At 45.0% G+C, this 15,562-nt stretch overlaps 1 protein-coding gene across 7 annotated transcripts in view; it reads left to right on the plus strand.

Annotated features, from left to right (window-relative positions):
* Positions 1–15,562, plus strand: part of LOC111959684 (LIM and senescent cell antigen-like-containing domain protein 1) — an 83,071-nt gene that overhangs the window by 31,270 nt on the left and 36,239 nt on the right. Inside the window, exon 1 of one of the 7 annotated variants that reach the window (XM_023981443.2) lies at positions 990–1,040. The exons of 3 other annotated variants lie outside the window; for them this stretch is intronic. Coding sequence is in view for 3 of the 4 variants with exons in the window: in XM_023981438.2 (XP_023837206.2) it covers positions 13,681–13,883 (203 nt within the window). In the remaining variant the exon portion in view is untranslated. Of the gene's footprint in view, positions 1–989; positions 1,041–13,450; positions 13,884–15,562 lie in introns of those variants that run through there. 3 more of the 7 variants (XM_023981438.2, XM_023981436.3, XM_023981439.3) reach the window with 3 other exon arrangements.

Raw genomic sequence — 15,562 nt, forward strand, 5'->3', positions numbered from 1 at the left:
TTGGGACCACAGAGGGGTCTCAACTTACTGTAGTAGGATAGTAAATACACCAAGGTGCCCATATTTTGACAAATTTAGTTGAGTGTTCAAAAGTTTTTTCCTCATTTGTGTCCAGTCTACTGACAGTCACTCATTTAGGCCCCATCTGGTCAACTAACAAATATTATAGTTAGTCTCGCACGAAAGACTTGTAGTAATCTATGGCCATACCGACTTGCACGAGTGGCATGTGCCTTAGGGGCTGACCATCGGCAGGGCCCCATTGATATTTGTTAAGCCACTTTTCAGCTCGGATCTCGTCTCGAATATTAACTATGGTCATAAATCTTCGAAAATGTGCTGCAATTGACGAATTTGACCGGAAATTAGGGCCTCCCTAAAGCGAGGGCCGGCTAGTGGGGGCACTTCAACTGCCTATCAAGCAATGGGAAAGTGTTCATTTGGGATAGGCTTTGGCAAGATGACAAGCATAAGGGACAAGAGAGGTGGAAGGGGCAAGAGGGAGAGGGGAGAAAGTGGGGAAGACAATAGAGGAAGCCAGGGAGCTGAAGGTACAACTGCCTCTTACCTTTACCTTTCTTCTCCTTATCTCCTTATATCTCTACGCTGCCCCTGAGGCTGAGGAGGGGGGCAGATGCGAGGAGCTTGATAGGTGTCGTTGACAGACCACACCCGTGATAGGTTATTCCTTTTGGTGTTGTGCCTGGAGGTGATGTGTATGTCGTAGATAGAAGGTGTGTTAATGTAGTAGCCTGCTGTTTCCAGGGCGAGCAGGGACTGATCTGTCTAGGGCTCCCAGGCGAGCTTGCGTTTGGGGTGTCTTGGAGAGGAGCTGGTGGGGACAGTGGTGGTTGTTGCGTGTCGGCCTTGAGTTAGCTAATCACATCCGAGGAGGATTATTGTGAGGATTTCTCAACCCTGGTGGACGAGGGAAGGAGAAGGAGATGAACTCTCTGCGTTAGAAGGACGTGTCTAATCAGAGTACAGAGCGCAGACAGGAGAGACTGACAGCTAGGAAGCATAGCTCCTGACTGCCTCAGGTGACGCTTTTCTCTTTATTGACATTCTGCAGAGAAACAGAAAAAGGTCGAGAATGGTACTGTAGTGGGGGCATGATTAAGGCTAAGATGTCTTGGAACCATTGATTGAATCACAATCTGTTGTAAGACTTTGTGGTTGAAGAGCATGCAGGAACCGGTCTGTTGGCTTTGTGTCTGTATGAGTGTAAGTAGAGCCTTGTGTACTGTATGAGTGTGAATGTAGAGGCCTGTGTTTACGTAGGATGGAAGTAGAGGCGCTGTATGTATGACTGTGAGTGACTTGGTATGATGAGTGTGAGTAGAGCTTTGTGTACTGTATCGAGTGTGAAGTAGAGGCCTCTGTTGTACTGTATGAGTGTGATAGTAGGAGCATGTGTGTACCTGTATTAGTGTAGAGTGAGAGCCTTTGTGTTACTGTAATGAGTGTGGAATAACGCTTTGTGATACTGTAGTGAGTGTGAAGTGAGCCTGCGGTACTGTGAAGTGTGAGTAGAGGGCGCTGTGTGTACTGTTATGAGTGTGAAATAGAGCCCTGTGTTCTGATATAAGTAAGCTGTGCTGTATAGTGAAGTAGAGGCCTTGGTGTACTGTAATGAGTGATCGAAGTAAGGCCTTGTGTGTACTGTATGAGTGTGAATAGAGGCCAATTGTATCTGCATGATGAGTGAGTAGAGGCCCTTGTGTATGATGCGTGTTGTAACTGTGTACTGTTGAGTTGAAGTAGAGGCTCTTTGTGTACCTGTCATGAGAGTGTGAAGTAGAGGCCTGTGTGTTAACTGGTAGTGATGTGTGGTATGTTGAGTGTGAAGTAGAGGCCTGTGTGTACTGTTATGAGTTGAAGTAAGAGGCATTTGGGTACTGTTATGAGTGAAGTAGAGGCCTTTGTGTACTGTATGAGTGTGAATGTAGAGGGCCTTGTGTCTGTACTAGTTGATACAGCTGTACGTATGTGTGAAGTAGAGGCCTTGTGTACTGTATGAGGTGTGAGTACGAGCGCTTTGTGACGTAGTGAAGTTGTGAAGCTAGAGGCCTTTGTGTCTGTATGGAGTGTGAATGGATGAGAGGCCTGTGTGTACTTGTGATAGATGTGGTGTGAAGTAGAGGCCTTTGTCCGTAACTTATGAGTGTGAAGTAGAGGCTTTGTGTTACTGTTAGAGTTGTGAAAGTAGAGGCCTTTCTGTACTTAGGAGTGTGAAGTAGAGCGCTGTGCTACTGTTATGAGTGTAAGTAGAGGCCCGTGTAGTGTACTGTATGAGTGTGAATAGAAGGCCTTTGTGTACTGTATGGTGTGAAGTAGAGAGGCCTTGCTGTAGTTTAATGAGGCGTGTATGTATGAGTGTGAAGTTAGAGGCGTGTGTACTGTCATGAAAATGTAAGTTAGAGCTTCTGTGTACTGTGATGAGTGTGAATAGAGGCCTTTGTGTACTTTGGTTGAAAAAGTGGTAGCCTGTGGTTGTACTGAATGATGAGAAGTAGAGCCTGTGTGTACTGTATGAGTGTGAAGTACGAGGCCTGTGTGTACGTGCAGTAGTGAAGTAGAGCCTTTGGTCATATGTAGATGTGAAGTAGAGGCTTACTGTATGAGTTAAGTAGAGGCCTCTTGGTACTGTATGAGTGTGAAGTAGAGCGCCTGTTGTGTACTGTATGAATGTGAAGTAGAAGGCCAGTGTACTGTATGAGTGTGAAGTAGGCGTTTGTGTACTGGTAGGAGTGTGACGTAGAGGCCTTTGTGTACTGTATGAGTGTGAAGTAGAGGCCTTTGTGTACTGTATGAGTGTGAAGAGTAGAGGCTGTGTGTACTGTATGAGTTGAGAGTAGAGGCCGTGTGTACTGTATGAGTGTGAAGTAGAGCCCCGTGTGTACTTGGTATGATGTGAAGTAGAGGTTGTGACTGTATTGAGTGTGAAGTAGAGCCGTGTTACTGTATGAGTGTGAGTAGAGCTTTGTTGTACTGTATGAGTTGAAGTAGAGGCCTTGTGTGTACTGTATGAGTTGAAGTAGAGCCGCAGTGTGCTAGCGGTATGAGTGTGAAGTAGAGGCCGGTTCCTGTCGAGTGTAATGCTGTGTACTGTATGAGTGTGAAAGTAACCTGTGTTACTGTAGAGTGTGAGATAGGCCTGTGTACGTATAGGTGAAGGAGGCCTGTGTGTACTGTATGAGTGTGAATAGAGCCTTGTGTACTGTGTGAGTTGGTAGAGCCTGTGTGTACTGTATGAGTGTGAAGTAGAGGCCTTATGTGTACTTTGAGTGTGAAGTAGAGGCCGTGTTCCTGTATGTCTGTAAGTAGAGCTTTGTGTTACTGTATGGTTGTAGAGAGGCCTGTGGACTGTATGAGTGTGAAGTAGAGGCCTGTGTGTACTGTATGAGTGTGAAAGTAAAGTGTAGAGTGTATACATAATAAAAACGATTACATTTTAAGAACCAAATGAAGAAAACAGAGCAAACAAAACGGGGAGGGACCACCTGATATTGTCCAATAGAAATAGATAGACATAGAAATGGTTTTGTTGCAAAACATTTTCTGTTTGGAGTAAAGGGTTTCTGTTGCTTTCTTTCTCTCCCTCTCCGCCTTCTTCCTCCCTCTCTCTCTTCAATCTCCCTCTATCTCGCTTCGCCCCATATCTCCCTCTCTCTCCACCCCTGTCATGCCAGTGATTAGACAGTCTGTAATGTCAGGAATGCCGACGAAGCTCTTTTTAGAGGTGACCTGAGAACAACAACATAGAGCTGCAGAGACATAAGAGGAGAGAGAGAATACACTGCATCTCTCCCAAGGGACAGCCATTATATTCATATCACACAGTAGTGGATTTTCACCTGCACCCACCGCAATTCGAATAACACATCCGCAACACCCGACTATATGTGATATTGTGATATATCCAACCTAATCCGCTACTATAGAAAATGTGCTGTAACTTTTTTGAACGGAGGGTGCAGGATTGTTTTGCCTCATTTAGATATGTTTCTGCCTTAAAATAACATTTTAGATATGCTATTTGTTAGTCAACTATGTTTATAATTTGCCGCGCTACAGTTAGGCTCTAGCTTAGGCTTACGCAAAAATGCCAGACAGCCTAAAACAATGAAATAAAAACCTCAATGTAGTCATAGATGTAAATTGTATGAGAATGATACATTTATGGATTTTTCTCTTTATCAACCTGCACGCCACCCGAGAATAAACCGCGGGGACTGCAGGTTATGAGTCAACCCCCCCCCCTCCCCCTCGAGGATATAACCGCGGGGACTGCAGGTTATGAGTCAACCCGCCCCCCCCGAGGATATAACCGCGGGGACTGCAGGTTATGAGTCAACCCGCGCATCACTATCACACACACACACACACCAGCCTTCACTGCTAAACATGATGCACTGAAGTGCTTGGTCGGCAGAATTGAGATAGTGACAGACCAGACCATAAAGTCACCTGGTCTCTGTGACGTCTTTGGTTGTAGTGGTGTGTCCCTGCCATGTGATGTGACCTTCACTGACTCATGACCACGCAGCTTGCTTCCCAGGTTGTCACACATACTCCCAAACCCTCCCCTCTCCTCCTCCTCTCACTCTGCCCTCAGCAGGAAATGGAACAGTGGAGTCATGCCAGTAGGGCAGAGGGGCAGGGCGGAGGTTTTGGGATGTTGGGAACAAAGGGAAAACAGGGAGGAACTATCTGCTAATGTTTGAGATTCAGTACACTTAGCACAAAGGGAATTAACATGTCTACAGAGATCACCTAGAGTACTCTTTCTTCCACTTTTCTGAGCATTGTTTTGAGCTGCTCAGCCACAGGTTTCCCCCTAGTAGTTGTGCTAACAGCCTTTATATTTACCCATTACCATGGCTACTGTTGACACAGTGCAGCAGGAGAAGGGGGTTTGTTTGGTTAGCATTCTCCTTAGTGCTAGCAGCCTAGCAGCCTTAGCCAGTAGGTCCAGTCTGATCTGTGTACCTAGCCCTCGCTGAGACCATAACCGCCTCTGCATTATCCAGGAAACATACTTGACAGAACTCATTCCTCACCTCTGGCAGGGAGGGCAAATGCACAGCTACTGTGGTGTTGGACTGTTAGATGGCTATCACAACTAAACAATGACTGGTTTTAGAAATACTTAGCCTGGAAGCTTGGAAGATTCTTGGGGTGCCAGGGTTAGCCAGGATGACCTGAGGCCCTGGGAAAAGATTTGGAAGGTATAGGAGGCCTGGGGAGATCATTTCTGAGCCTGTGGCTAGGTTAGTTTGAGACAGTCTGGCCTGGCGCTGCCTGGAAGAGTGTGGAAGGATATTGCAGAACCCTGCCTCTGGGCCCTGACGAAGGCGTGGAGTATTCTGGTTGAGCAATGACACCTTGCAGCTGTGCTGTTGCACCACTTTCTCGCCAACAGGAAATATTGTACCATCGCCATAGTGATTTATACTGCTATTCCGTTTGACTTTGTATTACCATGCCTGTTACTCTGACAACACATCTGTCAAGTAGCTAATTTAGTTATCTCACCAGTGCTGTGTGTGTTGTTGCAGTTTGTAGTGTGTTATTGTGTGTTGTAATACAGGTCTTGGCAGTCTATGTATTTACTCTAGAAAATGCACTAGACAAACTAACCCCAGAGTGACTGTTTGTAATGGCTTACCCTCCCAATAGGCCTAGCTAAGCATCTGTCTAAACAGTTATTCATCCTATCATGTATCCACAGACAGTTGGATATAGCCCAGGGGAGAAACCTTTATACTGGCTCAAAGATCATTTTGTCTCTCTTCGGACACAGCAAAGTCTTCCTTTGACATTATCAGATGTTTTTATTATCTCTGTATTGATGTAGAATCCATCTAAAGCTGCTTATTGTCATCATCATCATAACAACACCTCACTTTTCTCTCAGTGCAGTCTAAACTCCTGCCTCCTGGAATGTTTCCTGTCACCTCTCTCTGTACTGCAGACCCCCAGGTGGCAGAGATTCTCTCTGTACTGCAGACCCCCAGGTGGCAGAGATTCTCTCTGTACTGCAGACCCCCAGGTGGCAGGGTTTCTTTCTGTACTGCAGACCCCCAGGTGGCAGGGATTCTCTCTGTACTGCCAGACCCCCAGGTGGCAGGGTTCTCCTGTACTGCAGACCCCCAGGTGGCAGAGTTTCTGCTCTGTACTGCAGACCCCCAGGTGGCAGGGTTTCTTTCTGTACTGCAGACCCAGGTGGCGGGGTTCTCTCTGTACTGCAGACCCCAGGTGGCAGGGTTTCTCTGTACTGCAGACCCCCAGGTGGCAGGGTTCTCTCTGTACTGCAGACCCCAGGTTGGCAGGTTCTCTCTGTACTGCAGACCCCCAGGTGGCAGGGATTCTCTGCTGTACTGCAGACCCCCAGGTGGCAGGTTTCTCTCTGTACTGTAGACCCCCGGTGCAGGGTTTCTTCTGTACTGCAGACCCCCAGGTGGCAGAGATTCTCTCTGTACTGCAGACCCCAGGTGGCAGAGATTCTCTCTGTACTGCAGACCCCCAGGTGGCAGAGTTCTCTCTGTACTGTAGACCCCCAGGTGGCAGGGATTCTCTCTGACTGCAGACCCCAGGTGGCAGGGATTCTCTCTGTACTGCAGACCCCCAGGTGGCAGGGTTTCTCTCTGTCTGTAGACCCCCAGGTGGCAGGGATTCTCTGTACTGCAGACCCAGGTGGGCAGGGTTCTCTTCTGTACTGTAGACCCCCAGGTGGCAGAGATTCTCTCTGTACTGTAGACCCCAGTGGCAGGGTTCTCTCTGTACTCAGACCCCAGGTGGCAGGGTTTTCTCTCTGTACTGTAGACACCAGTGGCAGGTTTCTCTCTGTACTGTAGACCACCAGGTGGCAGGGTGTCTCTCTGTACTGTAGACCCAGTGGCAGGGATTCTCTCTGTACTGTAGACCCCCAGGTGCAGGGTTTCTCTCTGTACTGTAGACTCCCAGGTGGCAGGATTCTCTCTGTACTGTTAGACCCCAGGTGGCAGGGATTCTCTCTGTACTGCAGACCCCCAGGTGGCAGGTTTCTCTCTGTACTGTAGACCCCCAGTGCAGGGTTCTCTCTGTACGAGACCCCAGGTGGCAGGTTTCTCTCTGTACTGTAGACCCCAGGTGGCAGGGATTCTCTCTGTACTGTAGACCCCCAGTGCAGGATTCTCTCTGTACTGTAGACCCCCAGGTGGCAGGGTTTCTCTCTGTACTGCAGACCCAGTGGCAGGATCTCTCTGTACTGCAGACCCCCAGGTGGCAGAGATTCTCTCTGTACTGCAGACCCCAGTGGCAGAGATTCTCTCTGTACTGTAGACCCCCAGGTGGCAGGGATTCTCTCTGTACTGCAGACCCCAGGGCAGGGCATTTCTCGTAGTTGCCTGTCCTGAGTCTTTTTACTGGAGCCTCCTTTGTCTGCATGTTGTTGGGATATCCCTGGATTCAACCTGCAGGAGAGAAAGCCACTTACCAGAGACATGACCACATTACAAGAAATGACCACATTACCAGAGACATGACCACATTACCAGAGAAATGACAACATGAACAGAGACATGACCACATTACCAGAGACATGACCACATTACCAGAGACATGACCACATGAAACAGAGACATGACCACAATGAACAGAGACATGACCACATAAACAGAGACATGACCACATGAACAGAGACATGACACAAACACGAGACATGATCAACAATAACCAGAGAACATACACCATGAACAGAGACATGACCACATGAAAACAGAGACATGACACAAAACATGAACAGACATGACCACAGACAGAACATGAACACATGAACAGAGGACATGATCACAATACAGAGACATGACAATAACAGAGACATGACCACATGACAGAGACATGGCACATGAACAAGACATACACATGAACAGAGACATGATCACATGAACAGAGACATTGATCACATGAACAGAGACATGACCACATGAACAGAGACATGACACATGAACAGAGACATGACCACAATAACACATGAACAGAACATGACACATGAAACAGAGACATGATCACATGAACAGAGACATGACACATGAACAGAGACATACCACATGAACAGAGACATGATCACATGAACAGAGACATGAACAGCAGAACATGCATCACATGAACAGAGACATGATCACATGAACAGAGACATGAACACATGAAACAGAGACATGACCACAAATGACCACATGAACAGAGACATGATCACATGAACAGAGACATGACACATGAACGAGAATGAACACATAACAGAGACATGACCACATGACCACATAACAGAGACATGATCACATGAACAGAGACATAACACAATGAACAGAGACATGACCAATGAACAGAGACATGAACACATGAACAGAGACAAGATAACAGAGACATGACCAAGACATGACCACATGAACAGAGACATGACACATGAACAAGAGACATGACACATGAACAGAGACATGACACATGAACAGAGAGCATACCAGAGACATGACCACATGAACAGAGACATATCACATAAACAGAACATGAAACACATGAACAGAAGACATTACAGACATGACACAATGAACAGAGACATGAGACCACATGAACAGAGACATGATACATGAACAGAGACATGACCACATACAGAGACATGAATAAGAGGACATGACCACATGAACAGAGACATGACCACATTACAGAGACATGACCACATGACAGAGACATGAACACTGAACAGAGACATGACCACATGAACAGAGACATGACCACATGAACAGAGACATGACCACATGAACAGAGGACATGACCACATGAACAGAGACATGACCACGAACAGAGACATGACCACATGAACAGAGACATGACCACATGAACAGAGACATGACCACATGAACAGAGACATGACCACATGAACAGAGACATGACCACATGAACAGAGACATGACACATGAACAGAGACATGATCACATGAACAAGGACATGACACATGACAAACTGATGAACAGAGACATGACCACATGAACAGAGACATGACCACATGGACAGAGACATGACCACATGACAGAGACATGACACATGAACAGAACATGACCACTGAACAGGACATGACACATGAACAGAGACATGACCACATTGAACAAGACATGCCACACTGAACAGAGGACATGATCAACGAACAGAGAGACATGACCACATGAACAGAGACATGACACATGAACAGAGACATGATCACAGAACAGAACATAACCCACATGACAGAACATGACATGAACAGAGACATGACCACATGACAGAGACATGCCACATGAACAGAGGCGATACCACATGACAGAGAACATGACCACATGAACAGAACATGAGCCACATGAAACAGAGACATGGACACAGAAACAGAGACATGGACCCACATGAACAGAGACATGACCGAAACAGAGACATGAGAACAATTAGATACCACATGACAGAGACATGACCACATGAACAGAAGACGATGACACATGAACGAGACATGACCACTGAACAGAAGACATGAGCCACATGAACAGAGACTGATCACATGAACCAGAGACATGACCACATGAACAGAGACATGACCACATGAACAGAGACATGACCACATGAACAGAGACATGAACACATGGAAATGCTCCTCCTCTCCTCAGTATAATCAGTGTGCTGTTATTAGGAAGTCAGCTCAGAGTGTTTCCTGTTTTGGTCCCGCCTTCCGTCCCATAGTCCTGTCAGTTAACACCAGTGTTTCCCAGTCTGTTTTAGGGATTTGTTTTCCTGTGAGGCCTTCTTTCTCCTGGTAGTTTTAATGGGAGTAATATGTGAATGTGCACCTAGCAGTAGGACACACACCAGGGACAGGAAGAGGGAAAAACTGCCCTCCCGCCCCATACACACACACACACACACACGGGGGCTGGCGTCAGCTGCCAGCGCCTATTTTGGACATGATACTTTCCTGGGCGTCTATTTGTGGAATGATGGAAACAGGCTGGAATAGCAGAGAGAGGAATGGCTGTGCACTCCTGGTTTATAGTCTCTGGTAGAGACTCTGTGGAGAGACACACATGTCCACAGTACTCCACTCTAGAGAGACACAGGCTGCCACACAGCGTTGAGATTTGCAGTGGGAACACTGCCCTAGCTTTAAAGTAAATGGACAGAAGAGGGTTTCATCCGGATAAATCGTTTTTCTTACAGAGGATGAATATGTTCCCACTGAATCAGAGTTATTTGAACATCTCCTGTACATTTATGCTCCTGGCCTTTTGGTGGTGTAGAAGTGTCATTTAGTTAACTTCTACTTTGTCACCATCCCGGATCCGGAAGCATCCTCATCAGTAAAAAAGCTGACTAGCATAGCCTAGCATAGCGCCACAAGTAAATACTAGCATATAAATATCATGAAATCACAAGTCCAAGACACCAAATGAAAGATACACATCTTGTGAATCCAGCCATCGTTTCCGATTTTTTTAATGTTTTACAGCGAAAATACAATATGTATTTCTATTTGCTAACCACAATAGCAAAAGACTCAACCACATATTTTCACAATTTTTTTACCGCATAGGTAGCTATCACAAAACCGACCAAATAGAGATATAATTAGTCACTAACCAAGAAACAACTTCATCAGATGACAGTCGAAAAATTTGCATATTTGAGGTATAAATCATAGTTTTACATTGCAGCTACAATCAAAAATATCACCAAAGCAGCTAGAATAATTACAGAGAGCAACGTGAAATACCTAAATACTCATCATAAAACATTTATGAAAAATACATGGTGTACAGCAAATGAAAGATAAACATCTTGTGAATCCAGCCAATATTTCAAATTTTTAAGTGTTTTACAGCGAAAACACAATATAGCATTATATAGCTTACCACAATAGCCAACCACACAAATGCATTTATCAGCAGCAAAAGGTAGCGATCGCAAAAACCAGCAAAAGATATTAAATTATTCACTAACCTTGACAAACTCATCAGATGACAGTCCTATAACATCATGTTACACAATACATATATGTTTTGTTCGAAAATGTGCATATTTAGCGGTACAAATCGTGGTTTTACAATGTGAATACGTAGCCAAACTGCACAAAATTGTCCGAGATAAATTTTGTTATCTAATCAATAATTCATCAAAAACTTTACTAAAAAATACATGTTGTACAGCAAAATGAAAGATACACTAGTTCTTAATGCAACGCCTGTGTTAGATTTTTTAAAATAACTTTAGTACGACATACAGCTTACGTTATAGCGAGACAGCGCCCGCCAAAACGCTGGATATAGGACTAAACATTTCCACAGAAATACGAAATAACATCATAAATGGTTCCTACTTTTGCTGAGCTTCCATCAGAATCTTGTACAAGAGTCCTTTGTCCAGAATAAATCGTTGTTTGGTTTAGAATGTCCTCTTCGCCTGTCGAATTAACAACCATAGCTAGCCATGTGGCGCAAACGTGCCCAACTTCACTTGACGCAAAGAAAGAAAATTCCAAAACTCGCAATAAACGTTCAATAAACTGATACAACTCGGTTGAAAAAAAACTACTTTATGATGTTTTATCACATCTATCAAATATAATCAGAGCCGGAGATATCTAACGTGTATACCGAAAGCTTTTCAGAAGGCAATCTGGGGTTCCTTCTCGCGCCTTCGAAGACAATGAAATTTCCAGTCACGTCATTCCAAAAACTCTTGTTCGGACTCAGATCAAGCTAGACACCCCATTCCACCTCCCACTGCCTGTTGACATCTAGTGGAAGGCGTATGAATTGCATGTATATCCATAGATTTCAGGCAAATTAATAGGAAGCCCTGGAACAGAGCCTCGATTTCAGATTTTTCACTTCCTGTCAGGAAGTTTGCTGCAAAATGAGTTCTGTTTTACTCACAAGTATAATTCAAACGGTTTTAGAAACTTGAGAGTGTTTTCTATCCAATAGTAATAAAAATATGCATATTGTACGAGCTAGAATAGAGTACGAGGCAGTTAATTTGGGCACGATTTTTACAAAGTGAAAATAGCCCCCCCCCCCCCCCCCTATTAGAGAAAAGGTTTTTAAGGAGGTCAGAGCAGGAAGATGTAGGGGTGCAACTTTGTTTCTATATATACAAACAGCCTGCCCGACCGCTAGAGGGCATCTGCATGGTCCTAAAGCACCCCGTAGCCTTGTTTTGTATCACATTCCAATGATAAAATGGGACAAAAATGAAATTTCTAATGTGGAGGGAACCCCCCGTCCCCAGTGACAGTTGCACCCCTGGTAAGATGTGATGAGTTTAGCCACATAAACAACTATCAGTCACTTTGATTTGTAAATGCTTGTGAAGTGTTTATTCAGTAGATAAAAAATGGCATAATATGGATGAGATTAATGTTATATGGGCGGCAGGTAGCCCAGTGGTTAGAGCGTTGGACTAGTAACCGAAAGGTTGCAAGATCGAATCCCCGAGCTGACAAGGTAAAAATTAGTCGTTCTGCCATAAACAGGCAGTTAACCCACTGTTCCTTGGCTGTCATTGAAAATAAGAATTTGTTCTTAAACTTGCCTAGTTAAATAAAGGTTAAAAAATATTTATGTTCATATTGCAGAGTGCATGTTTCATTCCTTAATCTCTCTTGAGCAAAACACTGAGTTGCTCAACTCAGCCTGTAGCGTTTCTGACTCGGATCCATGTGGTGGATCTCCCTGAGCACACACACACACAGCACGCACACGCACGCACGCGCGCACACACACACACAACACACCACACACACAACACACACACACACACACACACACACACACACACATACACACACACACACACACACATATGACTTTAGCCAAACCATCTGTTTCTCTCCTGGAAGTGAGAAATCACAACATATCTCCATGAGTGATAATGTAGAAGTGTGTGTGTCAGTGGGGGCTGCTGAGGGGAGGACGGCTCATAATAATGGCTGGAATGGAGTCAATGGAGTGTTATCAATCACATTAAAGAGGTGGTTTCCATGTGGTTAATACCATTCCATTGAATCCATTCCAGACATTATTATGAGCCATCCTCCCCTCAGCAGCCCCCACTGGTGTGTGTGCGTGTGTGTGTGTATGTGTCCAGTGGCACAGTGACCTCTGTCCGTTAGATGGGCCAGTTGCAAAGTCAAAATGTATTATATTGCAAAAATGACCTTTTTTGTCCTTAATTGAAGGTTAGGGTTAGGCATTAGGGTTAGCATTGTGGTTAAGGTTAGGTTTAAAATCAGATTTTATGATTTTGTTGCTGTGCTAGCTAGTGACCACTCTGCAGAGCTGCCTCCAGGGCAAAATTCATTACCATAAATGCCAACCTGCATGTGAGAGAGACAGTTGAGGGAGGGTGAAATGGAATGAGAGAGTATGAGCAAGGGAGATAAAAAGAGAGAGAGAGGGAGGGAGGTAAATCAGGGATCTGTGTGAAGTCAGGGCAGTCAGACAGTCTTCTTCTCTGTCTCAGTGCTGCTCAGGCCATCTCTTTCTAGACTACTCCTACTTTTTGGATTGGATTGTTGTAGGACTGAGTGTTTGGGAAAGAGCCTGTATTTGGATAGGGCCGGGGAAGGGTGTGTTGGACTGGGAGCTTGTACTAACTAGTATTTGGACTACCGAGTCGTGTCGTATGGAGGTACAGGTTCAGAGTCAGCCACAGCCCACCACCATCCTGGAGAATGGGAAGGCCCAGGACCCTGAACCACACCCTGCGGAGTTCAACGGTTATCGTCATGCCAACGGTGGGGAGGCAGAGCTGCCCGTCTCCAAGTCTCAGAGGAGACGCAGCGATGTCAAAGTCTACAAGGAGTTCTGTGACTTCTACGCACGCTTGTAAGTCCGGGAGCCATGATACACACACACTGGGGGAGGAGGTGTGTGTGACAGGATTGAGTGGATTGTTAGTGTGGATCTCTGAAATCACCTGTGTGATCCATGGCATTAAAGATCTGTATAGCTTCTGAGTAGTGTACATTATTTGGTGGATTAAACCCACTCAGTTGATTAAGGGTTTAGAGTTATCACATTTGACTGTGGTTGACCTTTGTTTGTATTGCTTGCTGTTTGGGGTTTTAGGCTGGGTTTCTGTACAGCACTTTGTGACATCTGCTGATGTAAAAAGGGCTTTATAAATACATTTGATTGATTGATAAATGCTTGTTGGAAATGTGAAGAATTTGAAGAATTCTGGTATTAGAAACAGTTTGATTATTGGGAACAATTCTGGTATTAGGAACAGTTTGATGATTAGGAACACTTCTGGTATTATGAACAGTTTGATGATTAGAAACAGTTCGATGTCTGAACTCAATAGAGTTATTTGACATGAATAGACTATTGGCTGTTTTCTGCTACAGTGCATGCTGTCATGGTGTGGTAGTAGACAGTGGCTCAGAGACCCTGGACTATTTTAGTGTGGGGGAAGTGTATTATGCAAAGTGAAATATGCTGGCAGGCATGAGAACTCTGTGCCATGAAGGGATCTATGGGATGAGGGCAGGCTAAATATATGTGAGCTTTATGTTGTCGCCCTGTGGATAGTTAGAATGGATGTTACTCATATTATGGGAGTCATTGGGGGTAATGTTATCAGCATTATAAGTATAGTCACTGAAAATATGTCACATTTGAAGTCTCCAGTCTCAAGGAAAATGTCTGGAATGCTAATCATTAGCAAGGCAAGAAGGAGAGTCACACAGTTTGAGACTTTGACTTATTCAGAGAGGTTAAGTCCGATCTTTAGATGCCTCGGGTACTCTAGCACAGACCATACCGTTTCTTTCAACCCTTGGGGCAGAACTAATACTCCAGTAGGTAAATAAAGCAGAAGCCCTGACTTCTGTCAGTCGCTCAGATATGTGATGACAACCTGGTCCTTTTATAGACATAAGCACTAGAGACAACATGGGGAGGGTCAGAAGTTCAAAACCCTGTGCAACTTTATGATACATCTGTCTCTCCCTCCCTCTCTCTCCCTCTCCCTCCCTCTTTCTGTCTCTCCCTCCCTCCCTCTCTCTGTCTCTCCCTCCCTCTCTCTGTCTCTCCCTCCCTCTCTCTGTCTCTCCCTCCCTCTCTCCCCTTCTCTCTGTCTCCCTCTCTTCTCTCCCTCCCTCTTCTGTCTCTCCCTCCTCTCTCTCTCCCTCCCTCTCTGTCTCTCCCTCCTCTCTGTCTCTGCCTCTCTCTCCCTCTCTCTTTCTCTCCCTCCCTCTCTCTGTCTCTCCCTCCCTCTCTCTTTCCCTATGAAACAAACTCACTAATTTAGTATTGTGAACAGTTTTGGGGGAAACGACCATTCACCTCACACTGGAAGAAGTTAAGCAACACTAAAGCTACCCATATACAAATATAGTTTACTGAAACTAAGCTACTTTCAAAGGAAGTTCACTACATCCAAACTACCTTGTGAAAAAAATGTCACATCTAAATCTGAAATGTCATAGACTACAAATTGCAAAAATAGATCACTCTGGAGTCAGATGTGTAATTTAGCCTATTAAACACAAAAACGGTTT

The sequence above is a fragment of the Salvelinus sp. IW2-2015 genome, linkage group LG36, assembly GCF_002910315.2.
Source record: "Salvelinus sp. IW2-2015 linkage group LG36, ASM291031v2, whole genome shotgun sequence".
Lineage (NCBI taxonomy): Eukaryota > Metazoa > Chordata > Actinopteri > Salmoniformes > Salmonidae > Salvelinus > Salvelinus sp. IW2-2015.